The sequence below is a fragment of the Falco peregrinus genome, chromosome 14 (assembly GCF_023634155.1).
Source record: "Falco peregrinus isolate bFalPer1 chromosome 14, bFalPer1.pri, whole genome shotgun sequence".
Lineage (NCBI taxonomy): Eukaryota > Metazoa > Chordata > Aves > Falconiformes > Falconidae > Falco > Falco peregrinus.
In genome coordinates, this window is record NC_073734.1 from 4,473,526 (window position 1) to 4,500,034 (window position 26,509).

Below are 26,509 nucleotides of genomic sequence, written 5' to 3' on the forward strand. Positions count from 1 at the left end.
AACACCACCCCGGGTATCTCGTCTGGCCATCGGTCCCTGGCCAGGCGGTGCCCCGCCAGCCCCGCCGTTATGTTATCGTAGGAGGGTTTATCTCCGGATCATTAACCAAATTGGGCAGGGACCCAGCTGTTTGCTTTGGGTTGCAAAGAAAAGCGGCGGAAAGGAGTGGAAAAAAGCCCCTGGTGAGCTGGGTGCACCTGCTCAGCGCAACAAGGACCCCAGTGCTCTGCCTGCTGCTGAAACACGGGGTGCTGGGGCTGCTCACTGCCCCCCCCCAGGCCGGCAGCGCCTGCTCACCCAGCACTGCACCTCGGCTTATCTCCCTATCGAGAGATTTCAAAGAAATAGGCTGAGCTGTGCTGGAGAGCAAAGATTAATCCTGTCATCACACCACGGCCACGCATCGGGCGATCGATGGCTGAGAAGGCATGGCTGGCACCTGCGTCCCCAGGGACCTGCAGGGCACGTGGGGAGGAAGCCTGCGGGGTCGCATGGTGCCAGTGAGTCATCACCGTGCAACACGGCTGCATCTTCCTCCGGCATGGGGTGAACGGGGTGTGATGATGATGAATTTCCACAAGAGCCTATCCGCAAGGTGACCCACAGCACCCTTACAGCCAGGGAAATAAACAGCACCACGGGTGAGGATATGCCAGCTCCTGTGGCCGTCCCGTGTGGATGCTCCCGAAGCGCAGACACATCCATGTGCCCACATCTGCTTTCCCTGCAGGTGGGAGTGAGCAGGAGGGAAGGGCGGCCCTGGGCCAAACCTATTCCATCCCATCCCCAAGCAGCTCCCGCATCCCCTCGCCCCAACTGCATCCCTGTGACTTTAATCAAATCCGAATGAACCGGCTCTGCCCCTCGGCGGGGATCTGGGCTCGGAGGTCCCCGCAATGTTTGCAGCTGCCTGGATACTATCTGGATAAGTACTGCTATCGGGGTGTCACGGGACCATGTCCCAGCACCAGCCATGCCGCGTGCCGCTCCTATTAATACAGCATTCTGTGCCTGGCCCTGGGGGCTGCCAGCCCTGGGGGCCACAACCCCGGGTACAGCCCCCACCTGAGCCCTGTGACACAGAGCCTGGGAGAACGGGAATGAACTGGTGGTCTCTGCTCCCATCCCAGCATGTGCAGGATGTCCCTGTGGCATGGGAGCCCCCAAGGGGGAGGGAGGATGGATGGATTGATCCATCCATCTATAGGTACCCAACCTCCCGTGGCTCTCCCAGTCCTGCTTGGGGAAAGCCGAGCTGGAGAAGCCCCGACTCCCCCGGCAGCCCTGGCTCGGCCCCGCGGTGTGCCCCAGCTGCTGTTTTTAGAAGCAGCGAGTGCACGGCGGAAGGAATAAATCCTGACAACTCAACTAGTGAAATGATGTGATGGCACCGCTCCGATAAGATGGAGGGAGCCGATTGGGAAGAGTCTTAAGCTGTGAACACGCAGCATCTCCACTCTTCACCTCCGCTCACAAAGGGAAATCTCTCCAAAGGGGCTAAGGAGATTATCCCAGCTTTGCCGTCCCGGGTGCTCGAGTAATCAGGGCAGCCTTCGGGACGACAAAGGAGTGAGGAGGGTTTAAATTCAAGCCTTGCTGGGCTGTGCCTGCTTGGGCTCAGCCTGGGGTTGCTCTGGCCGAGCTGCCGCAGACCGAGAGGGAACAGCTGTGGGAGAGCTGGGCTGCCACTGGCTCTGCCCCCCGCTTTGGAGTACAGGAGGGCACCCCACTGCCCCCGCGGGGTGGGAGCTGGGGGGGGGGGGGGAGACTTCTGCCTTTATCGCTCCTGCCCATCGCTTGCAATTTATTGATTTTTTTTTGACAGAGTACAACAGCAAATCTTTATCAGGCTGAACCCTGCCCCTGGTTAATGGAGGAGCTCTGACCTACCCCGGTGAGCAGAGCGGGCACCTCCCGGCGCCTGGGCAGGCCAGGGAGGGGGCAACGGCACCCAGGAGGTGTTGAACCCCAAAAGGTCTGGGCACCCAGCTTGCCAGCTGTGCACCACAGCTGGCAGGCACCGGCAGCAGGGCGGGCACCAGCCGTGCCATGCGTCGCCTGGGGATCGCCCTTCCCGTACGCCCCACGTAAGCTGGGGTGCCCTGCCCCAGCAGGATGCATCCCGGTAAGCCTCCCTGGGATGTTTGCATTCGGGGTGTTTCTATGCCCTGCTGGGATGTGGCTCTCAGGGGGTCCCCATCCCCACATATAAATGGGAGCTGTAAACACCTGCAGTAGCATCAGAAAACGTTCAGGGAGGATAAGAAGGAGGAAAACTTCCTGGCTCCCCCCAGGGCTGCCAGGGGTGGCTGGACCCTTGTGCCAGGGACACCCTGTCCCTGCTCTGTCCCCACTCGTGGGGCTGCTTGGACCCGCTGGCTCTGCCCAGGCTGGTGCCAGGCAGTGGGTAGGGGTGTGCTGGGGGGGCCAGGAAGCCGGGTAGGGGGGAGGAAGGGGAGCGAAGGGGCCCCCGGAGCCGATGCAGAGGGTAGATATCCCCTCCGGAAAAGAGGGGGGACCACATGGGGGGGTCACTGCCGCAGTGCTGGGCAGGGCCTATCTGTGTGGGTGGGAGGACCCCAGGGGGACAGCACCTAGACGTAGGAGAGGGGTGGGAGCTCAGCTTCGAACAAGCCCTAAACCCCGTCAGTCCTCAGATCCAGAGTGGCAAGGCAGCAGTGACTGACAGCTGTCAGTCACCATGAGCCTGGCAGTGTTGCCCTCAGGGCTCTCACCCCAAGTATGCAAGACATTCTTCTCCTTCCCAAGGGAAAATGGAAGGGAAGATAGGGATAGAGCAGGGGATGCTGCTGGCATGTCAACAGCCCCCAGCACTGCCCGACGCAGCAGTGTCCCTGCCAGGCTATGGGAAATGCTGGTCTGGGTGTCCCCCCATGCTGGCAGAGTCCCCAAACCAGCCTGAGCATCCCTCCACCCCAGCAGTGTCCCCAAACTAGTCTGAGCATCCCTCTGCTCCAGCAGTGTCTCCAAACTGGCCCAACTATCCCTGCACCCCAAGCAGTGTCCCCCAACTGGTCTGAGCATCCTTCCACTCAGCAATGTCCCCAAACCAGTCCGAGCATCCCATCGAGTGTCTCCAAACCAGCCTGAGCATCCCTTTACACCATCAACATCCCCTAACGGTCCTCAGCATCCCTCCACCCTGCCGTGTGCCCGGAGGCTGAGCTGAGGGCAGGGATCTGCAGGTACAGACCCCAGTAGGGATGGGGTCCACTTCAATGTCCCCAATCCAAGACAGGTGCCACCACTGGGACCATTCCCATTCTGATGTCAAATATGCCACTGCCTTTGGTGCCATGACGTGGCTTTGTCGGACGCAAGCCAGGTAGGGGGTTTTCAGGGCCTTGGGGGACCCCCTGACTCAGGGGGGTTACTGTCCCGAACCCCAACTTCTCCCTGTCCCCCAGCAATCTAACACAAACACAACTATCTGCTGCTCAGCCCGGTTCCCAGTGATAAAAAGAAATAGCTGGAATAATTTTTCCCACCCACACATACCAGGGTGGAGGGGAAGGGGGAGCAATGGGGCAGATGCGGCGCGGGGCCGGCCATCCGGACAAGCCGTCCCTCCTCATCATGCCCTGCTCGCCCTGATAATAAACCTTGAGGTTTGCAGACAAACTCCGGGCAGCCAGAGATTATTCAGGCAGGAGTCGTGGCACAGATAAACACAACTGAAGGCGAGCGGGAGGCGAAAGGGAAGGGGGAGGCAGGGGGGAAAGGAAAATAAAAAAAGTCTGCAGTTTTAATTAGATGCACCAAAAAAATAAGAAGTTGCTCTGTCCCATCCCGGTACCCTGCATACAGGACTCGTGGTGAGGATGGATTTGGGGTTCACGGTTGGTGCTGGGAGAGGTGGACCCTGTGCCATGCTCTGTAATTAACCCAGAGTCATCGTTACCACCCAGGAGCAATTAAATAAACCCCAGAGAGATGAGCTGGCAGCGGGACATCGGGGGCTCAGCAAGGTTGAAATCTTGGTGGAGACACAAATAGTGATGCTGACGTAGAAAAGGGGAGTGACCTGCTCTTTCAGGGAGGGTGGTGGGACACGGCCACAGGGGGACGAGGCAAGAGCCACCCCTGGGTCTGGTCCCATCTGCTCCATCCTTTCCCTACCAGCGACCCATCGGTGTCCCCACAGGGACAAAAGCAAAAAGCTTCATTCCACCTTGCAGAAAGGCAAGTGCCGCCAGGGCTGCCCCGGGCTGCAGCCTCCCAGTGGGGATTCGCCAGTGCCTCGTAATGCGGTTGAGCAGCCTGTCCCTCAGCAGGGCTCTGCTCTCCTCTGTTCCCCTGTCCCAACATCACCACATTTGTGAAATTTGCTGAAGCTTTTCACCTTATCCCTCTGGGAGAATTTGCCTGACTTGGTGAAGCTGGTGGGCAGTGATGGGCACGAGGGGACAGCCCTGGGAGGGGAGCTGGAGGCTGCGGGTGCTCCCGAAAGTCTTCGCTACCACCCTGCTCCTGAGCAAACAAAAATGGGTGGGAAAGATGGAAACCTGAGGCATGGCAGAGAGCCGCTGGTGAGGCTGCAAGGAAGGGCTTGGGGGAATTTGGACAGGATGGATATCCCCTCTCCAGCCCCACCAGAGGATGAAGTGGCTGGCATGGGTGGGCACAAAGCGTGGCCACGCTCCATCCCGCGATCCCATTGGGAAGCACAGCCGAGGTGTCCCAGCACCCCGGCACATCTGTAAAGGCTCCCAAGTCGAGGATTACATTCTCCAGCTCCCAGGGATTTGCATATCAGCCAGGCACGCAGCAGCCCCCTCCAGCTAACAAGGTCATTTCAAAGATAAAACAAAATACTCCTTCTCCTGTGCCGGCACGCGGGGCCAAGGAGCCCCACGGCGAGGTCCTGGCACGCTGCATCCCCGGGCTGCCAAGCCTCTGGCACAGCGATGCACCCCGAGGTAGCAGATTTGGAGACCCGCAGGGCAAAACCATAGTGGGGGTGACCCAGTAGCCCCCCAAAAAAGGGCCAGGGGAAGGTGAGACCCCCGCAGGGCGCGAACAAAGGTGCCCGGAGCAGCCCGCTTGCCCCTCCCGTGTCGCGCCGCATCTTCGCAGCTGCCATTGCTGACATATGGCGGATCCTGCCAGATAAAAAAGAAAATTCAGGCTGCTCAGAGTTTCCCTTTTCGCCAGCTCCATCCCTGATAAGTGCAGAGCCTGCAGAGCGCCTGATAGACGGGCTATCGCGGCGGTTGGTGCGAAAGGAACACCCTATCGCTGCAGCATCGCCGGACCGCCATCAACTCCCAGCCACACAGAAATTAATACCACTCCAATTACCAGAATAGAGATGGGCTGAGAGAAGGCGATAATAAAATCTCTTTTACATAAAGAATGCAAATAACCCGCTCTGGCGAGGGAAGAGGGGGAAAGGGAGGCATGGCCAGGGTCGAGGCTTCGTGGTCCCTTTTGGGGAGCCCGTGGTTGACGGTGCTGCCAGGATATGGGGCTGCGCAGTGCCGCGAGCCCCGGGGCACAGGGACACCCCTGGGTTTGGCACCGCAGCCCCTGCCCCCCCCCCCCGGCCCTGCCCCGGGATGCCAGTGCCGGAGCGGGGAGTGCAGCGGTGCTGGGGGCAAAGGGCTGGGGAGCAGATAAGGAGGAGCCGGGGGCGGCCTCGCAGCTCCTTCCTGCTCGGCGCGCAGGAAGGGCTGGGATATCAGCGGAGCCGCGAGAGCTTCCCCTTGGCTGGGGCGGGAAGGAGGAGCAGGGCCATGGCTCCTTGCTGGGCCGTGGGGATTTCGGCAGCTGCAGGAGCATGTGCGCTGGCAGCCGGCCTTTCCCAAGGCCTCTCCATTGCCCAGTCCAAGTGGGACGCTGATGGCCTTAGGGACACACCAGGATCCCCCCCGTCGCATCCATCACGCAAAGGTGACCACTGTCCTGCATCAGGGTCACCCCTTCCCATCACCCGCTGCTCCACGGGGCTGCTCCAAAACCAGATCCACCGGCATCACCCAGCCAGGGGCTCCCTGGGGAGGAGCGGGCTGGGGGCGAGCGCTGCCGGCACCAATGGGGCCCAAAACGCAGCACATCCACACTTGGGGGTGTCAGCTTCCCCCGGTCCCGTCCCCATCCACCTGCTGGGTGCCGTCCCCAGCAGACTGGCACCCACAAACCCAATCTGCACGGCGGAGCCCGACTGTAACCCCATCGGCGGGTCGGTTTGGAGATAGCAGGGTGATAGGGCGCGGGGTACCCACATGGCGTGCCTGGCCTTGTCGGTGCCAGCGGCCCCGGCGCGGAGATGCTGAGAGGGAGATAGACAGCTGTATTTGCTCCTTGGGGGTTTTGATAACCATCATAAAACCACTCGAGCGTCGCTGTTGTGGTTGCCAGGATGTTTGCAAAGTGCCCACGCGAGCACAGGGCAATGCAGGATGGGGTCCAAACCCTCCCTGCGCTGGCAGTGCGATGCCAGCCACGGTGCTGACATCCCCGCTGCTCCTGGCTTGGCTTTTACCATCCCAACAGCAGCTTGGGGGACAACAACCATCATCTCGTACCTCCTTTCCCAGCAGAAACGGTATTTTTTCACTTATTTGCAGCCTGTCTAGCTCCCAGTGCTTCCAGTCCTCCTCATATTGCGTTTTGCAAGAGGCTTGCTCCAGCCCGCGGTCCAGCTGGGATGGAGCAGGATGACTGGCTGCACAGCGGGGACTCACCTGGCCCATTCCAGGTGTCCGGCTCCCGCGCGTTTTCTCCAGGATCCGGCTTCTCCAGCTCCTTCGGACTCTCCAAGGAGTCTCTGGACTCTGCAGCAAGAGAGGGAAGGCAGCAGGTCACGCGCAGGGAATTTCAGAGACTGGCATCCCACAGGGGTCAGGACCACTGGACTAGCACCACCACGGGGTGCAGAAAGGGATTCACTCTCAAGAATGTCCATGGGGGGGGGGGGGGTTCTCCTTGAAATCCCTGTGTCCAAACCCCCCGGCTGCCCAGCCATGGGGACCCCACAGGATGACTCATAAGGACAGCCAAGCCCACCCATGCATCCTCCCCAGGGATTTCCCGAGCCACCCTCAGACGGCCACCTACCTCCCACCCTGCTGACCCCCCCCCTACTTCTCCGCCATCCCACCCATGGACCCCACGTCACCCGGTTCAGCCCCACTCCCATCACGGCTCTATTTGTGGCGTATTCATAGCAACTTGATAACAATTATTTTCTCCATTAACTGCTGCTGGAGATGCAGCTGATAAGGCCTATCTGCATATGACAGTGTGGAAGATTAGCGCCCAAAGTACATGTTTGCCTTTGCGTCCCGGGCGGATAACCAGCGCGGAGCCCAATCGATCGGCGCCAGAGCGAACACCCAGGGGTGACGTCACCAGCATTGGAGATTATTAATACAGGTGATAAGCGGAATGATTAACATCAAATAAATCAATCACCGGGTATAAAAGTCCTATTATTTTTGGCTATAAATCAAAGTGCCTGGCATATCGATTTTTATCCATCGCGCTGAAAGCTTTAGTGGCCGTTATTGCTGCTCGGCGTTATCTCTGCTATCACCTTTTTATCGAGGCAGGCTAGTGCCAGGTGCAGCTCCGCACCCAGGCTCCCGGCTCCCTCGCCCCCAGCCCAGCTCCCCCATCAGATAAGAGCCGCTCGCTTCTCCCTGCTGCCGAGCAAAGTTTGCCGGCGAGCCCTCCCTGCGCCCGTTATCAGGGTGCTGGCGTGGGTCCCCGCTGCGCTGCCGGGTCGGCTCCTGCAGTTTTGGGGGATGCTTTGCTCCCCGGCTGCTGGCAGACGAAGGCAGCGGGTGTTTGCCGGGAACCCCGCTGCCTGCCGGGGACTGGCCGGCTCCATTAGCCGGTGCAGCCTTGCCCTGCTGCGGTTATCTCGAAGGGCACTGCAAACATTAACTGATTAGGATTTGCCCCCACCTCCACAGGAAGGAACTTAGAGGATATCTGGGGACTGTTTCAGCCCGGCCCTGAAACACAGCCACCTCTGGGGTGGGGCACGGCTCGCACGGCTCGCACGGCGGCAGGCAGGCGGCGTGGGCAGGAAGCAGGCAGCAACGGCCCTGTGCCCCCATCCCCGTCTGCCCCACCGCCGCTGCCAGCACCTGTGGCCTCGGTGGCCGGGGAGTCACTTTGCACCCCACAGGATGTGACTTTGTGCCCCAGAAGGTCACTTTGCATCCCTGGAGGGGGTCACTTTGCACCCCCACATCCTTCCGCTGCCGCCGGTGGCTCAGCACCGGGGCGGGTGAAAGGTGCTGAAAGGGATACAGGGTGACGGAGCTCATTAGCAGCCATCGTGGCAAGCCACCCGCCTCCGGTTTCCAGCAGCCCAGCCGGTGGCCCACCCCAGCATGCTGCTGGCCCAGCCAAGCCAGGATTGCTCCTGCTTGCACTGGCTGCAGGGAGCCCTTCCTTGCTCCCAGCCGGTTGCTCACCATCACACCGGGGCCAGGCTGCCCTCAGCGGGTCCTGCCACTGGCTGGAGGGATGGAGCACCCTGGGGAGACTGGGGGTCTCACGTAACCAACAGCCCAACACAATTCGGGTAGGCAGGATACTTCATTTGCTAATTAACACCATGCACCAACAGCAGAGATGATGCTGACGTGCCTGGCAGGTTGCTCCGGTGGTGGAACCTGTCCCTGTGGCAGGGGGGACACCATGGGAAGCCCCCTGGCAATGTGGCGAGGCTCACCTTCGCTGCTGGGGGGGCTGGAAGTGTCACGCTCAGCAGAGCCCTCGTGGTCCGAGGCAGCCCCCTCCCTCTCTGAGGGGCTCTTGTCCCCCGCCGGGCCATCCTCGCCTTCCTCCATTGCTGCCAGGGAACCTGCCAAAACACAGAGGGGGCGGTTAGAGGGGGAGAACTGGAAACCCCTGAGGTTTTTTCCCAGTTAGGAAATGTGGGATGCCAGTGTCTCGGGGGCTGGCAAAGGTCCCTTTCTGTGACCCACCATGAGTGTGGGGCCAGGAGATGCCTGGCAGCTCTGCATACCATGGGAAGGGAGAAACCCCCGCCCTGGCCAGCCCTATGGTCCATTATTAACCTGGGGTCCCTTGTCCCCTGTCAAAGGGAGGTTTGTAGAGCCACCACCTTGCTCTTTGATGTCCCTCAAGGGATGCCGGGTTCCCCCTCAAGACCTCGAGGGAATGAGCCCCACACTTGCTGGGAAAGCGAGTGGGGTCCCCACACAGAACCGCCACATGGCTGTGGCACGGTGAGTTGCCCAGCCTGCTGCACCGCTCTGCCGTACTTACCACCCAAACCTTGCCCCGCACCTGCCCCAAATGGGGTGAGGGACCCCAGAGCCTGTCCCCCACAGTCCCCAGCACCCCTCGCCTGACAGGGCAGCCGTGACACAGCCCCCCACCATACCCACAGCCCCGGACAGCAGGGGATGATGTGGCAGGCACAGCGGTTGCAAGCAGGGCGCACAGAGGATGCAAACGGGGTGCACACGGGGGATCCCCTGCCCTGAACAGCCCTGCCAGCCAAACGCTGCCGTTTCCACGGCAACGCAGCATCCCCATCCACGCTGAAATCAAGAAAGAAAGAGACGGCGGCGCACGTGGCTCGCGCCGCACGAAGCCCAGCCGGGGGCTGCCCGGTGCCCACCCAGCACCACCCTGCCAAGCCCAGCGCGGGCAGGGGAACGGTGGTGACAAACTGTCTGCAGACCTCAGCTGCTCTCTGTGACTCCAGGCATGTATATTTACAGCAGGAGAACAAAGAGCCCATAATCTATACAAAGCAGACAACAATGAGCGTGAATAAAGAGGCTGCCGGAGAAGGGAAGGCAATTTATTCTAATTCTGCTAATTTCAGTTCCAGCACAATTAAAAAGGCTCTGATAATATTCAGAAACAATCGCCAGCTAACAAATCGTTTCTCTCGCTGTAAATGAAACATTGTTAGGCTAATTTCTTCTTTCACGCCTTCACGGCTCTTGGGCTTCTGATAAAGTTAACCCGACTCTCTCCTGCTCCATGGCTTGGCACCTCCAGCCTAGCCAGGGAGGGATGGATGTGGCCAGGGAGGGGATGGACGGTTCTGGGACTGCATGTGGCACCCACCCAGGGGTGCCCCGACCACCCGCACCCTGCCCTGACACACCGAGCCCCAGCCAGGAGAGAGATGGGGATGCCCCGTATAGAGGTGATTGTGTAAAACCTGGGGTGTGGGTAGGGCAGCTTCACTGACTGCATACAGGGATGGTGGCTGGCCGGCAGCATCCCGGCACCATGTCACCGCGGTCCCTGGATGCATCCCAGCACCCAGCCTGCCCCACTGCAGCATCCTGCTCCCAGCCTGCCCACACATCCCTGGGGGATGCTCTGGCATTGGTGCTCCCAGCGCTGCTGGCTGCGTGGGTTAAATGAACTACTGGATAGCTTAAAAAAAAAAAAAACAGGAAAAAAAAAAGGACTGGGGGGGGGTGGGGAAGAAAAAAAAAAAGCCAGTGAGGGAGAGGGAGCATGGAGCAGGGAGCTGAGCGTCACTTCTCCGGGATTGCTGGAAGCCCTGCACAGTTATCACCGCACACAGCCTCCCTCGGCTTGCCTGATCTGTCTATTCTTCATTAAGCAAATACGCTGAAATGGAAATGAAAACATAATAGCTATTTGATTTTCGGCGAGATATTTTGCATATTGGTTCAGTGCTGATAGTGGAATTTCATCAACTCCCTTTTTTCATGCTTTAAAACTGAATTACTGAGGCTGGCTTTACAGAGAGGGGAAGAGCCAAAAAATGCTCCCTTCCAAGATACTCCGCTTCGACGATTAACTGTTCTCCCTCCCTCCTTCTCCCTCCTTTTTTTTTTTTTTGATAACAAGGAAGGATTTCTTCTTTTTTTCCCCCAATTACTATTTTTTTTTAAACTACAGCGATTGTAAAAACTTGCAGGAAGCAGAGGTGATGTGCCCATGTCACCCGTGTGCAGGCTGGGGATGCGGGTCCGGGCGGGCACGAGGGTCGGCATTCCCAGGGCTCTTCCAGTGGTAGGAAAACCCATCGTTACCCAGGTAATGATTTGATCATTTCACTCAAATTAAGGTTCTCCCGGTGCAGGAACAATAAACCTTTTCTTGCTTCTTTGTGCTTAGCCGGTAAATTAAATCAAAGCAAAAAATAATAATATAGAAAATAAAAAGGGGGGACTTCTCCGGGCTGCAAGGAGTGAGACCCTGGCCGCTCTGAAAGCCGGCACGCAGACAAGAGCAAAGCGATAAGAGGCCTCAACAACAGATAGAAAATAGCAACAGCCCCAGACTTTCCCACCGGCTCTGGAGCAGGAAGGGGGGGAGGAGGAGGAGGAGGAGGAGGGGGAGGAGGAGGAGGAGGAGGAACAGTCCCAGTGGCAGAGAGCAGGTTCTGGACTGAAAACGAAGGCTGGGGGCGACCCGCCTTCACCGTCTGGCGTTCATCGGCTCGCAGCTGACGCCAAAACCGTACTGGGTTTTTAAATTGAAAATGTTGTGCAGGTGGGAGGCCGTGGGTGGGCTCTGACTCCAGTGCCGGGGGCGAGCCCCCGCCTTTGGGCAGCCTCATGCCCCAAACCTCATCTACAGGCGCCTCGGAGCTCACCGTGCGGTGGGACCCCAGGGTGCTGGGCCCCGGGGTCACCCTGTCACGCTGGGGGACCCGGGGAACGTCCCCCGACCCAGGGCTCAGCAGGACCACGCAGGCAGTGGGATGGAGGCTCTCTTCATCCTTCCACCTCCTCCTTATCCTCCACACATATATATACACACATACACAAGCCAGCCCTGATTACACCTTCAAATTAAAAATAAAAAATAGTAATAAACTGATAAGCCCCAGAGCAGCTGGGTGAGGCTCCCCACCAGGTCTTGGGGCACATGAAGCGTCACCACGATGCTCACCCATCATCTCATGACTGGAATCCAGCTCTGGCATCGCCTCCTCAAGGCAGTGCCGCTGCCCCTAAATCTCTTTATTTCCCCCCAAATTTTGCAGCTGTGAGCAAAGGGCTGCAGGAGCGGGCACGGGGCTGGTATTCCCCAAGGAAAGCCACTGTTGGAGAGGGGAGCAGCCACTCCTGACCCTTCCTTGCACTGGCTGCAAAACCGTCTCTGGTGATTCGGTGGGGTGCGGCACAGCGCGGGGATTCCCCAGGGTCTTGTAGCAGGGTTATGCCATGTCTGCCCCGCAGCAAGCAACACCCAGAAAGCAACCTGGGCTGCAAATCCAAAACCCAGCAGTATCTGATGGGACACCAGCCTGCCTCTTCTCACCCAATTCTTCCCCAGTACGTATTAAAGTTTGCTTTTTCTGACGACCTCAGATGCCCCCAAGCCAGTTCTCCGAGGATCGGGGATGCCAAGCTCCACAGTTGAGGGCAAACGAGGTTTTGGTGGCTGGGAAATGACGCGGGTCCTCAAAGGTCACGTTATCCCGGGAGTTATTTTTTCCCTCCCCTTTGCTGCTGCTGCTGGGATCCAGCATTACATTGCAATGCTTTCCAAAATCAGGGGTCCCAGGCGAGACACTGCCCCCAGACTCCTGTTCCGGAGGAAAATGGACCTTTTTGAGGCCAAATCAACCCTCTCCCCTATCAGTCCGGCTGCAGCATCCTAGGGCCGGGCTCCCCCTGCGGATATCGGCACATGAAATATCAGCCCCATGCATGGGGCCGATAGCGGCTGGGGCTGGCTCCAGCGGTACCTATCTCTAATATGGGGCCCTTCTCCATCACCCCCAGATAAAACTCACCCCAACCCTTCCCGTGGTGCCCTGTGTTAAAAGGGCAAGGAGAAAAAAAATATGTGTTTGGGGAACTGGTAGATGGAGAGGGGATTTATAATGTATTTGTAATAATTTATTATTAAATTATGCCTAATTTATCCAGGAGAGGGGAATGAAGGCTAGTGGGGGAATGAAGGTAGTGGGGATGCTGTGATTGCTGGTGGGATGCTGCAGCTGCTTGTGGGAGGAGATGCTGCGATTGCTTGGCGAGGGGGGGAGGGGTCTGATAGTAATTTATAATTAAATTTACGAAGTATTTAGGCCTAATTTATCCAAGAGGGGAAATGAGGGATAGTAGGGGGAACGAAGGTGGTATGGGATGCTGTGATTGCTCATGGGGTGGGGCACAAGTGCTGTGAATGCTCATGATGGGTATTTACAATAATTTATGATTAAATTTATAACGTATTTAGGCCTAATTTATCTAGGAGAGGAATGAAGGCTAGTGGGGGAATGGAGGTGGTAGGGATGCTGTGATTGCTTACGGTGGGGGAGGATGCTGCAAGTGCTCACAGGGGGATGCTACAATTACCAATGGGGGGGATGCCCATGTCCGCAGCATCCTGACCACCCCAAAAACGTACCGGGGCTGGCACCCCCACGGCGGCGATGCAGAGCACCCCAGAGCACCCCACCGCTCCACCCCTGGGGCACAGCACCCCCGGCATCCCTCCCCGATCCACAGCAGTGCTGCCCCGGGGGAGCCCCCACTTGCAACCGTTGGGGAAGAAAAGAGCCGGAGAGAAGCAGAGCCTGAGAAAAAGCAGCCCTGCTGATAGGGGAGAGATTGGTTTCAGCCGGAGCTGCTCCCCCTGCCAAGTCCATATCCTATCTGCGCGGGGTGCAGTTACTTAACATTCATCACCGCCTGAACTCTGTAACTTTATCAGCGGCCGAGCATGGCGCCATCGCCGAGCCCAGCCATTCCCGGCGCTCAGATAGGGCCGATAAACCGCTGATAGATTACAGGAGATTGTTTCACTTCAGGGGCCGCGATTACTAATACTAATAGCGAGAGAGCCCGCATCATATCAAACAGCAGCTGGGGGGGTTGGGGGAACGGGCCGCGGGGGGCACAGGAAAATAATGAGAAAGAAAATACAGGGACAATGACAATGAAGTGACTTTACGTTTCAGATGGGGTCGATAACGCCCTGATAGATTTTAAGAGAGAAGAGAGTCTAATAGAGCCGTCCCCGGCCCCGGCACATCAGATGGATGGGAGCAGATTGCTCCGTGAGAAGGGGATGCGATGCTTAACATGGTCCTGCCTTCCCGGCTGGCGGGGAGCTGGGGCGAGACGATGTTCAACGTGCGGAAGGGAAACTGAGGCAGCTGCTGGGGCCCCTCTGCAGCCAGCAGAGAGGGACCGGTCCTTACCAGGGGGTCCCGAGGGTGTCCCCCATCCCAATCCCCATCCAAGAGCAGTTTGAGATGTTTAACCCTGTGTTGATCTGGGCAGGATTGGGGCAGCCTGGTGCGAGCCCACAGGCAGGGAGCAGCTGGATACCCCCCCAACACGGAAAGGAGCTCCATCCGTGAAGGTCAGGCTCCAGCTGCCCAGGGGTGTGCAAGGTGGCACGGCCACCGCACCTCCTGCACTGCGTGACTTCACGGCTGCTGGCCAAAGGGAGATTTTCTGGGTGAAAATCCCCTCAATTATGGTCCTTTTTCTCCCACCCGGAATAAAGCTATTCTGGTCGGGAATGGCTGGGGGTGGGGGGATGCTCAGCCAGCAGCATGGCCCTGCAGAGCCCATCAATACCAGGTGACGGCAAGGACAGAGGTCAAGCTCTCTGCTAATCTAGCGACAAATTACCCCAGAGATGCCGCGCTGGAGCCGTCCCCCTCCCCGTGGGAAGCCGTTTCAGGTCTGCTGGGACCATCCCACTGCCAAAAGCTGCTGGGAAGGGAATGGGGACAGATTTCAGCCTCCACTCTGAGACCTTCAGTCCATGATAGCACCAGGCGAGGACAAAGATGGAGGGATGGGGACAGGGGGGATGGTGGATGTGACCCAGAAGGCCACCAGACCCATCACCAAAGATGCTCCAGCTAGGGTGTCCCTGGTGTCCCCAGGGTGCCCAGTGCCATCCTGGACCACCTCGGGCTCTCCTGTCAACACTCCAGCAACCAGTAGGGGCTGGAGGGTGCGAGGGTGCTCCAGTCCAGGAGCAGAAAAGGACCCAGAGAGGGTACAGCACGGTTGGGTGGCCCACCTGCCAGAAGCAGGGTGGGCTGCTGGCACCAAGCCCGGCAGATGAAAGTCACCAACAGCAGCTGGGACAGCACTGTCCCCAAAACCCCCACCACCACAGCCCCACCCCCACCCCCCCACCCCCCGGCCTCGCTGCCCTTGCCGGACCAGTGCAAGCACCTGCTGTGGCACAGCCCCTCCATCGCCAGCACCTTCACCTGGCACCCCCAGCCCTCCTCTTCCTCCAACTCCAAGCAGCGTGGCCGTTCACACCCAGCTCTGCGGACACAGAGTTTGCCTCCGTGCAAACGCGTGTGCCTGCGCTGCCTCTTTTTATTTTTTTGATTTTTTTTTTTCCTGTTCTTGGCATTTTGGTGGAGTGAGATAAGAGTAAAAAACAACAGAGCTGCTCGGAGAGTGAAAAAGGGAGATAGATAACGCAGATACCGACTCCTACACAAAACAGTCCTGGCTTTATCACTGCTTTTTATCACAGTTCCCCTAAAAAAAATAAAGAGAGCAGCCCAACTGGAATGGGGCAGCACATTAAAAAATGAACTTTATACTGTTTGCTCTTTAGTTTTATATTTAGACGAAACAAACTTAGATTCTTGCGGTCGATACCTTTTCCAATGCAAGGAACCAAAAAGTCTGGAAGCCTCATTTGCTCCAGTGGGGACGAGTGAGGAAATTCAAACATAATTTTTAAGCCCAGATGGGCCAGCGGGATGAGGCTGGTCCCAAAGCATCCTGCTGGACCAGGCATCATCCAGCAGCAGAACGAGTACAGCTCAGGCTAGAGATGGGTGTGGAATGGTAGATGCTTCCCAAGCATCCCTGGGCCCTGCCAGGCGGCTGCCAGCCCCTGGGAACAGCCAGAGCCCATGCGACAATGCTGCAGCCAGCACTGGCATCCCGGCCATGTGGCATCACTGCAGCTGGCAAAGCCAAACACCCCTGTGATGTGATCGGGTCCCTGGCAGCTGAGGGCAGCATCTCCATCCCAGTGCAGGGATGTGACTGCATGCACGATGCACCCCATCCACATGGCTCCCAAAAATTCTTTGCCCACCACGACCCGTCCCCCGTCCCCGAAAGCACAGCCCCGGTCGCAGGCTGGGGAGGGGTTCTGGAGCAGAAAAACCCCAACCCACAGGGCATGGCCAGAAAGAGGGAAAGGAAAAAAAAAAATAATAAAAATGGACTGGAGGTTTTTCCCTCCCCTCGCACTCCCTTCCCTACCTTCTTTTTGAAAAACATAATTTATCTGTGTATTATCAAGAAATCCAGACACTTTAATCAGTGAGCTATGAAGTCAGTATTTCCATTCTTATCTAGCGGAGGAGTGGAAATGGAGAGCAGATAGGCAGCTCCGAGCCGGTCCGTGGTGGGGAATGTTAATGGGAGGAGCGGCAGAGCCATTGGCTACCGAGCTGCCGCTATCGCTGCCATTATCGGGGCGTTATCGAGGCAACCATCGCAGCGCAGTAATGGGGCCAGTTCAACTTTCCGCATTATCATAGGAGCTGGAAGTAGCATGAGAGGCCTCAGCTGGGAGACAGAGAAGTGAGCGAGCGGCCAAACTTCCCGGCGGAGCAGGGGGGGGAAGCTAAAAGCAGCTTTTCCTCCCCGTAGTCCCCTGAGCTGGGTGATGCGCAGGGTGATGCTCTCCTGCTCGGGCATCCTCCTGCACATTCTGGGTGCTGACCCTGAGGCACATCCCCAAAGCCCTGCACGTGCACCCTGGGTACCAACCCTGCTGAGCATCCCCAAAGCCCTTGGTGCCGACCCCGAGGTGCATCCCCAAAGGTCCAGGCACTGACCTCGCTGAGCATCCCCAAAGCTCTGGGTACCGACCTCACTGAGCATCCCCAAAGGCCCGGGCACCAACCCCCAGCTCACCAAGGACAAGAGAAAACAATGCATCTACATTTCATCAGATGAACAAATTAGAGGAGCACATTTCCTCCACGCGCTATCAAACGGGAGATGTCAAGAAAATATGTTGATGTGAGAAAGAGGAGATAAAGAATTATTTTGGAGGAAAAAAGCCGTGGAAGGCTCTTATCTGGAGTGACTCATAGGCACACACTCCTTAACCCCACTGCAGCCCAAGGTCAGCAGTTACATTCCTTTCGGCATTTCATCCCTTCCAAAAAAACATGTTGCTGCAGGAACAATGCAGAGCCTTTGCCGGGCAGCCATCGGAAGAGGGAACTGTATTACCCCCGAAACACTTGAACTTTCCTGATAAAATAAGCAGTGGGACAGCAGCTTGGCCAAGCCAGAGCGTCCAAAAGCCCTGAGTCAGGCAACAAAAACAGTCATGGGACGTGTCACAGAAAAAAAAAAAAAAAAAGAAAAAGATATATTGGCCTCCTGCTCCTATTCCTGCTCTTCTCCAACAGTGGGGAGCCGATTTCTTCTCCGCCCAGGAAGAAAATTCCATGCCCTGGGCACAGCCATAGGAGTCAGAGCCAGAGCGTGATGTGGGGCTGGCAGAGAGGAGCTTTCCACTTTTTCTTCTTAAATAATAAAATCTTAAAAGCACAAGGTTTCTCCGCTCCTGCCATCTCCCCCACTTACTCTGACCAGTGCTCAGAGCCGCTCACATCCCTCTTGCTGGGCAGGCTCGGGTCCCAGTGCTAGCCTGTGCTGCCGTGTGGAACATCTGGGCTGGTTTTCTCTCTGCAGCATCACCCTAGCCAGCATTTTCCAAGGCAAATAATTTATTTTAAAACAGTTAGACGGACAGCATGCATGGAAGACATCCTCTTCCTTTTCCCAGAACAGGTGTATGTGACCCCAAATTCACCAATCCCAAGCAGGGCACAGTGGCTCCTTCCCCAGGTTGTGCTGGCCTTGCCGCTCCCAGTTTGGGCAGCGTTGTCCCTTCTCTCCCAGGGATGCGGGTGGTGTCGACTCCACGGCTGGCACAGGGCTGGGAGCGTGGCACAGCATGGCATGCCCCAGGGATGCTGCAGATTGTGCGTGTGGACACAGTGATGCTGGAAGGCTTGGCTCCCCAGTGACTTGATGCCATGTTGTCTTTGGGATGCTGCCATCGCTGGGTGGCTCCGCTGACTCCCTGGGGAGGGACGGGGCTGCCCCTCTCCAGGACCCACGGATCACCTGTGCCGTGGCACTATCACCTTGCACAATCCACTGCAACACCCGTGAGGAAAGGCTTGCTTTCTTCCCAAGCCCTGATTGCCGAGCTGGCCGGCTCGCAACTTGGCGAAAGGGGAACCTGCAGCTTGTTAGGTGGCCTCATGATTCACGATGGAAAATAAGACCTTGCCCAACAGCACAAGTTCAGATCCAGAGCCGTAAATCCCAGCTGGAGGTGGCTTTCCTGCTCTGACATGAGATGCTGGGGATGGTCCCCACGGTGCAGGCATCACCATGGCTTCACGCCTGCTCAGGGAGGGGTCAATGGGGGGGTGTCCCCCAGGGTTGCAGGAGGTGGAAGAGCGGCAGCAGACACAAACCAACCCAACCCCAGCACCCACAGGCCCTGGAAGCAGCCGCCTGCCAAAGCTGCCGCAGCCTTGCTGGCGCAGCCGCCAGTACCTTCCCGCCCCGCGGCTGCCGGCAGGGACGTGTGCCGGGGCTCTCAGCAGAACAGGTTTTGCCGTGCTGCCAGGTACCCCACACACTCACCCTTTGAGCATCCTGCACGCATCCTCCCTGCCCGATGCAGAGATGAAGATGGCCAGGGCGGGCCATGCTGGGGATATACCCCAAGCAGGGTTCCAGAACGGGCTTGCAGGATGCCCTGGGACATGTCCCACAGGCAGCAAAGCACGGGGCTGGCGGCATGGGGCAGCCCAGAGCCCTGTAAATGGATGTACTGTTCCAGTGAGATGTCAAGGCATGCTGTCCCACTGGTCACCAGCTGCCGAGCACAGTGTCAACCCCTGTCCCAGACACAGGGCCTGTGGGGATGCTCACACCTGGACCACTGGTTATGGAAGAGGAGAAAAACTTCTTCCAGCGTCTCCTACAGCTGGTCCAAACCCTCCACCGAGCAGAAGCGTGGCTTCCCTGTGGTGCTGCTAAGTTACCATCAGGAAACAGCTGGCGATGGCTGAGAGAGCTCACCACGGCAGGCTGCGGCTCTGCCAGATGCATCCCACCAGCACTGCAGTATTGCCAGCCCAGCCTGGGTCACCCCATGCCTCGTCCCACTGTTGAGGACCACGATGGGTCCTCACCTCTGGGAGCCCCCAGTGTCACCCACAGTGCATCCCAAGAGTCTGGCAGCAGCTGGGATGGGCAGAACTGCTGCAGGAGCAGATGTGCCACAAGGCTTTTCTGCCTGCACCCCTGCCAACACCAAGCCATCACTTTGGGATGCCACTCAGTCAGGGCTGGCAAATGCCTCGGGGGGGCCTTGCACAAGAGGGGAGGGGCTGGCAGGGAAGCAGGCAGCGTCAGTGGGTGTAGCAGACATGTGGGACACAGGGATGCCACCCTCGGGATGCCAGGAGCCCAGCATGGGGAGGGGGCTGCAGTGCTGAGGCAGCCCCTGAGGAGGTGCAGAAAATACTGGTTTTGGGAGCGGAGCTGGGAGGCCCTGCCGGCACCCAGCTCATCTCTGGGGAGCCATCAGCAAACCCTCCCCACCCCACCGCCCACCCCAGCCCAGAGCATCCCTTCCCTGGCAGGTGCAGATGGGGAAACTGAGGCACAGAGGCTGGTGGTGATGGAAAAGTGCAGCATCATCGTAGTGATGGGAGGTGGTGGTCGGGGGAAAGCAAGTGGAGGCAGTTAGTCACCTGCACGGACCGAAAGGAAAGGAGCGAGTCAGCAAGCGAAGGGAGCGGGAGAGCAGCGGGCAGGAGGCGTGCCAGGAGCATCCCACGCCACCAGCTCACCACGCCGCAGCTAAAAATAGACACCGAGTTGGCCACTGTCATCTTTACAAGAAACGCAATTTTCCAAGCCCCTGAGAAGGATGGCTCCCACAGTCCAGCAGGCACCACGACCCCCTGCTCGGCACCACGACCCCCTGCAGGACCAGAGAGCCGCTGAGCTTACAAAAGAGGAAAGGAAAAAACCAAAAAACAAAAGCTGAAAAAAAACCAAAACACCCAGCCCAAACCACTTCATCAAGAGGCGGCAGGGTTTAACAGAGCAGATGCACTTGTTATCTAACACCATCTAATAGCAATTAAAGAAAATCCACACACAAAAAAATATGACAGTGCTTTTGCCACCCTTCCCCAGCCCCTGCGCTTGCTGTGGAGCAGAACCGGAGATAACGATCAAGAAGGAAAGTCAAAGCTCTCATCAAACTAATGCAACATCTGCAGCTGATAACAGGCACTGGGGAGAGCTCAGCTCTCAACGCTTGTTTCACAGCACACATGGGGGGGGGGGGGTAACACCACACCTTGAGAAATGAAAATACATACGCAGCTGCCCCCCATCAGATAATTAAAGCACCTGCATTAATCATGTTTGCAATGGAACAAATTGCTGGAGCCCTTTCGCCTCTCTTTGCTGTGTTTGTTGTTGTAGCGAATCCTGCTCAGGTCTGGTGGGGAGAGATAAGGGGTCCTTATCTCCCCTGGCAATCTCTATCAGGATGGAGATCAGGCCTGGGCACTTATCAGGAGCTCAGATCTGCTGTAGCTGAAAGCAGAATAGAAAGGAAAAAAAAAAAGGGGGGGGGGGGGGGCGGGAGGAAAAAAAACCCCCACCAACAGGCCCCTGCAACTACTACAAAAATGTTCACTTCCAGTTAATTTTGGAAGGAAAAAAACCCCAAAAGAATAATATCTATATTAGAACAACAGAGGGAGAGGCACATCAGCAAGATGAGATCAATCTCCCGCTTATCAGTTTCCCCCATCGGAAGACCCGGCGCTGCGAGTGCACGCACAGGCAGCTGCCAGCAGCCTGGCGCATCAGCTGTGTGCCCGCGCTCCCATGTTTGAAGTTAATAAATATAACAGGCTATCTGGGTTGGAGATCAGCTCCTGCTCTCTATCAGCCCCTCACATCTATCTACCAGCAGAACAAAAGACAGAGGGGGGGAGAAAAAAAAAAAAAAAAAAAGAAAAAAAAAAGAAAAGAAAGAAAAACCAAAACCCCTATAAAGCAGCAGCAGCTGCAGGGAGGTTGCTGGGTTTTACAGCCACGGATGGAGCAGGGGGTGAAAAGCAACTGTCCTCCCCGGACAGGTACCCTGCAAAATTAAATAAATAAAATTCTCTGGGTGTTTTCTCCGCTATTGGAAGCCACCATCTAGATGCAATCGGCTTTCAAAGCCTCACCACCGCGTGCCAGCGGTGCTGTGGGCAGAGCGAGTGCTGCCGGGGAGGGGGACTTGGAGGGACCCTGCTTCACCGGTACCCCCAGACCCCTCCATCATTACATTGCTCCAGCCCAAAAAGCAAAGAAGAAGGTTAAAGCAGCCGGTTAAATATAGTCCGGTGTCTGATCTTTGTCTTATCGCTCTTGGCAATCGCCCGCTCGCCCAGCGATCTCCCCTGCGAGCCTATCTGTGCATCGCATCGAGCTTTCAGAAAAAACAAAACCCAAACCCCAGAAGAGACGAAGCCAGAGCAAGAACATAGCGTCACCCAGGAAAATAAAATCAGCAGATACCAATCTGGAGGAGGTTTTTAATGCTCCAGCTGAGATGATAAAAAGGATAGACTTTGTGGAAACAGGTCCGGTCTGTACATGAGAGGAGTCTGGTTACCGGAGCCCTGATTCATGCATACCTTCCCTCGGCGGGCAGAGCTGTCGGAGGCAGCGGCAAGGCGCTCTCGCCGCGCTCGCCGGCTCTAATGACTGTTTTCATGTTGACACATACAGGAAGGGTTCCAAGCTTTCAGCTTTTAATCAGTTTTGGCCATCGCTGGCGGCCTGAGATCAGCCTCCCACTTTATCATTTCTTCACATCTCTGCAGAAAAGCAGCAGAGGAAGGAGGTACGAGCCGCCTTCGCCCAGCCAAGCTGCCACGGCCTCATCCAGCCCCGTTTCCCCCCCTCCTCCACAGCACCCAGGGCCACACTGGTGGGTGCTGGGACCAGGTGGGCACCCCAGCGTCGGCGTGTCCCCCATGCGCAGCTGTCACCCACAGCGGTGGCGTTATTTTGGTGGCTGCGATGCTCCTGCGCGCTTCGCTCAACGCTCCCGGTTTAATGAGCTGGGGTTAGCCAGGGAGGGATCGCTGGGCAGCCGGGCTTTTTGCCGAAAGAAAGCCGCAGAAGTTGGATAAAGCTAAAGGAGAAAACTATCACCACCACCAAAAAAAAAAATAATAGGAGGCAGCTGGGACTATTTTTAACTCTACCAGGGTAAAAGTCTAGCTGAGCTTTATCACCAGAGCAATCACCCCAGGCAGGGAAACAGGTAGGTGCAACTCAGCCTTGCAATTATTTCAAGAGAAAGATAAAGCTAGATTATCACATGGTGGCCAGCCTTCCCTATCCTCCCATCTCCCTCTTATCGCCTGCTTCCATCGACTCGAGGGGAAAAAAACACACGCACATACACACACCAGAGAGGAAGGGAGAAGAGCCAGCTCAGCCCGTCACCGAAAAACTTCCAGCACTTTGCAGAATTTCTCAGCACAGCCGGCACATCCCCACCGGACTGAAACCAGATCCCAGCCAATGGATGGGATCGATGGATGGGATCGTGGGGAGCGTGACCCTCCGGAGATGGCTGCTCGGTGCGGGGAGACACGGATGGTGGCCGAAGGCCTGCGGGACCCCCGGGGGGTCCCTCCTGCTGTCAGCCCTGGTTGTCACGGCCCCATCCCCACCCGGGCTGCAGTGCGAAGTGGGAGCCGAGGGGCCCCCAGGCAGGGCGAAGGTGTTGAGGCCAGGATGGCCGGCGGGGGACGATGGCGGTCAGCGGGGACGATGGCACACGCGTCCGGTGGCACCAGCGGGGGGTATCCGTGCGGAGAGGGGAACCCCTGGCAGGGTGACAGTGCCAGACCCAGGGCTCGGGGCTGCTGGCAGGGCTGGGGTGCCCGGGGCGGGACGGGGGGGGTTGGAGTCCCGCGGGGGGTCTGGGGTGCCCCTCGCCCTGCTCACGGCGCTGGATGGGAGGCAGGCGGGGGAGATAAGATCACAATTTCAGGCCGTCCCGACAGAGCGATGTTATCAGGACGGGACTTGCAGAACGGAATATTTTAAAGCCTTATCGGGGCCCCATCGGGAGCCGGTACCGGAGCCACCGCGTTGGCGGGGGGAGGCGACGGGCAGAGGGAGGCGGCGGCGACGGAGACCAAAGCGGGGCGGCCGGTAGCGGGAACGGGCACCGACCGGGGCCGTCCCGGGGGGGTACCAGAGTGGGGGTGTCAGGTAGTACCGGGGGAGGACCGCGCTCCACCGGGGGCGGGGGTGCTGGCGCCGAAGGGGTGGTGCAGTAAAAAAAGAAAAGGGCGGGGGGGTAGGACAGAAAAGCTGGCGGCAGCGGGGGGGCGCCGGTACCGGGACACTCACGTTTGATCTGCCGGGGGTTGCTCTGTTTCCTCCTGGACATCGCTCGGCGAGGGGCGAGCCCGGCGCCCCGGCTGGCGGCTGGGCGGGCGGCAGGTGGGTGGCGGCGGGCGGGCCCCCGGCTCCTCGCATGCCCGCCCGCCCGCCCGCGCTGCCGGGCCGGGGCCGGGGCCGGGCCGGGCCGTGCGCGGCGGAGCGGAGCCGCCGCCGCCGCCGCGGGATTTTCTCAATGGGGCGCCGCGGCGGCTCAAACCCGCGGAACGTTCCACGGGGGCGGGGCCTGCCCCCGCCGCGCACCGCCGCGGCCGCCCATAGGCCACCGCCCCCCCCCTCAGGCCACGCCCACCGGATGGCGTAGCCGCCGCCGCGGCGTGGGGCGGGGCGGGGCAGGGCAGGGGGCGGTGCCCGCCCCCCCGCTGGGGGGGCCCGATCCCTGCGGGGGCGCAGGCGCCGTCCGCCGCCGGGGTCCCCAAAGCTTTGCGAACGTCCTCAGCCCCATTTTGGGGTGACACGCCCCCCCCGAGGGCCCCGGCCCCCTGCCTTGGGACCGGTGTCCCCCACACTTTGGGGTCCTGACACTGCCTTGGGGTCCCCAACTCTCATGCCTGTCCCCAAACCCTCATGCGTGTCCCCGACTCCCACTTGGGGTCCTCAAGCCTCCTTTGGTATCCCCAAGCTGCTTCCTTGGGACCCCAACCCCCTCTTGGGGTCCCCAACCCCTCTTGCATGTCCCCAACTCCCCTTCGATGTCTCCAACCCCTCCTGCATGTCCCCAACTCCCACTTGGGGTCCCCAAGCCTTCTTTGGGGTCCCCAGACCACTCCCATGGGACCCCAGCCCCTCCATGGAGTCCCCAAGCCCTCCTGCATGTCCCTAACTCCCCCATTTGGATTCCCAACACGCTCGTTTGGCACTCCAGTCCTCTCTTGGGGTCCTCAAGCCCCTCCTTTGGAACTCCCAACCCCCCCTTTAGGGTCCTTAAGCCCCCTTTTGGGACCCCAACCCCTCCTTTGTTGTCCCCAAACCCTGCTTTGGGGTTCCAGTTGTCCTTTGCCCCTTCACACCCCTTCTGGAAGGTCCTAAGTTCCCACAGGGTCACCAATACCCACTTCTGGGACCTCAGACCTCCCCACTGGGGTCCCACCCCCCACGTTGGAGGTCCTCAAGCCCTCCTGTGGGACCCTCAAACCCTTCTGAGGCCCCCCCCAAACATTTCTGTGGGGTCCCTGGGGCCTCTCTTTAGCATCCCAAATCCCTCTTATAATCCTGCTGGTTTGTAGATGGATGGTCCAAAAAGTCCCACCTGTGACTTCCAGAGTCACTGTGACCCTGGCTGGGGAGGACGGACAACGGGGGTGCTGGGATCCCCCCTCAGCACCACCCCAGCCGCATGAGCCCATCCTCGCCACGAGCATGCAGCCAGGTGGTGATTTTAGGGCTAATTGTGGGGTAACCAGGAGCTGCTTATATTTTGGGTCTGTGATGGGAATACTCTGTGAAAAATCACCATTTCTGTCACACCTGACCCTCAGCCATGGCCAGTCTCAGCTCGGGGGGGGGGGGGGGGGCGCACGGTTACCGACACTGACAGTTGGTAGTCCCCAATTACTGATGCCATTTTTTGATCAGGGGGGGAGCGGGGGGCTGGTGGGCTGCAGGGACACGGCACGGCACAGCAGCTTGGCTGTGTCCCCTCTCCATCCATCTATCCCTTGACGTGGGGTGTGGTTTTTTTTTTCTTTCCCCCTCTTTTTCTTTTTTTTAAAGGGTTTTTAATTAACTTCCTGTTCCAATGGTGGGATAATGAGTTTTAAGCAGCACATGATTCCAGTAAAGAGGTCAAGCCAGCAATGAGGATGTCAAAAGAAATTAAGTTAGGAATTAAGAAGAGTTCCAGGGGAGAAAAAAAAACACCAAACCATCGAGGGAGGGAGATGCTGCCAAGGACAAGGCTTTGCTCACCCCCCCGCTTGGCCGCCTGCCCCCCAAAAGGATCCTGACAGCGTTTTTCACCTCATTTGGCCCCGAGTCGCAGCCTTCCTGGAGACCATCACACCCCAGGGCAGGCAGCTCTGCTTCCAGAGCCTTCCGCTTCCCCACCACCGCTCACGGGTGTGCTGAGCTCCCTGCCATGGCTTCGCAGGGTCGGCCTCAAGGAGGCTTGAGTGGCCTCTGTTTTGCGTCAGCCGTGATGGGTGCTGGCTCCATTCGGGCCTGGGTGATGGGGAGCTGAAGCTTTTGGGGGGTCTCCATCCCTGCCGGCACAGCCGCGGGTGTTTTGGGGTCGGGGCAGTGCTGCAGAGCCAGCGGGTTCCTCCAGCACATGCGTGGCATCGCCCGCTGGCACCGCTCACAGCACCCAGGTTATTTACCCGGTGTGTTTGCCTACACTAAGACAATTAGACAAACCATCTAATTAAATGCAACACCATTGACTGCATGGACCTCGGGGGCTCGGCGGGAGCGGACACACACAGGGTGCCCAAATTTCCTCTCCCCAGAATGCAGCAGGGGGGCGTTGGCTATTCCCAGCTCTTTGTGCTAGCAGCAGCAGTGGCAGCATCCCTCGAGGGACCAGTGGGACAGACCCCAGCCACTGTCACACCCTCGGGGGGCTGCAGCTCGCCCTTGCTGTAAGAAGCCAAAAAAGCCTGGATGGAGCCATGGGGTGCTGAACACCGGCATGCAGCCCTGCCCCGGGAAGGGGGGCCCAGCTACAGGGAGGAAACAGGTTGCAGTCCTTCCCTGCGCACATTCCTTGCCAGTGTCCTTTTAATTAGCTTTTTGGCACCATCCCAAAGCCTCTTAGATCCCCCTAGGCCTGAGAATTTGCAGTCACATCAAACAATGCTGGGCCAAGGGCCGGATCCCCAGTGTGGGGACGTCCCATCTCCCTGCCCCATCATCCCGCGCATCCCACCCCGGCGTGCGGGGGACCCATGGGTGCCCCTGCATGGGGACAACCAGCATGGTGCCGGTGACAGCGGCATGTCTGGGTGTTTCCCCTCCTCTGCCTCCGATCCCGTTGTGTTTGCAGAGAGATTGTTATAGGGTAACAG

The 26,509-nt window shown here is 58.3% G+C and overlaps 1 protein-coding gene across 1 annotated transcript in view; it reads right to left on the bottom strand.

The window, feature by feature from the left end:
- Positions 1-23,673, bottom strand: part of ZFPM1 (zinc finger protein, FOG family member 1) — a 34,480-nt gene extending 10,807 nt beyond the window's left edge. The window contains 3 exon segments of the mRNA XM_055818795.1: positions 6,708-6,797; positions 8,711-8,842; positions 23,454-23,673. Coding sequence (XP_055674770.1) covers positions 6,708-6,797; positions 8,711-8,842; positions 23,454-23,493 — 262 coding nt within the window. The 5' untranslated portion in view covers positions 23,494-23,673.
- Positions 23,674-26,509: the final 2,836 nt, after the last annotated feature.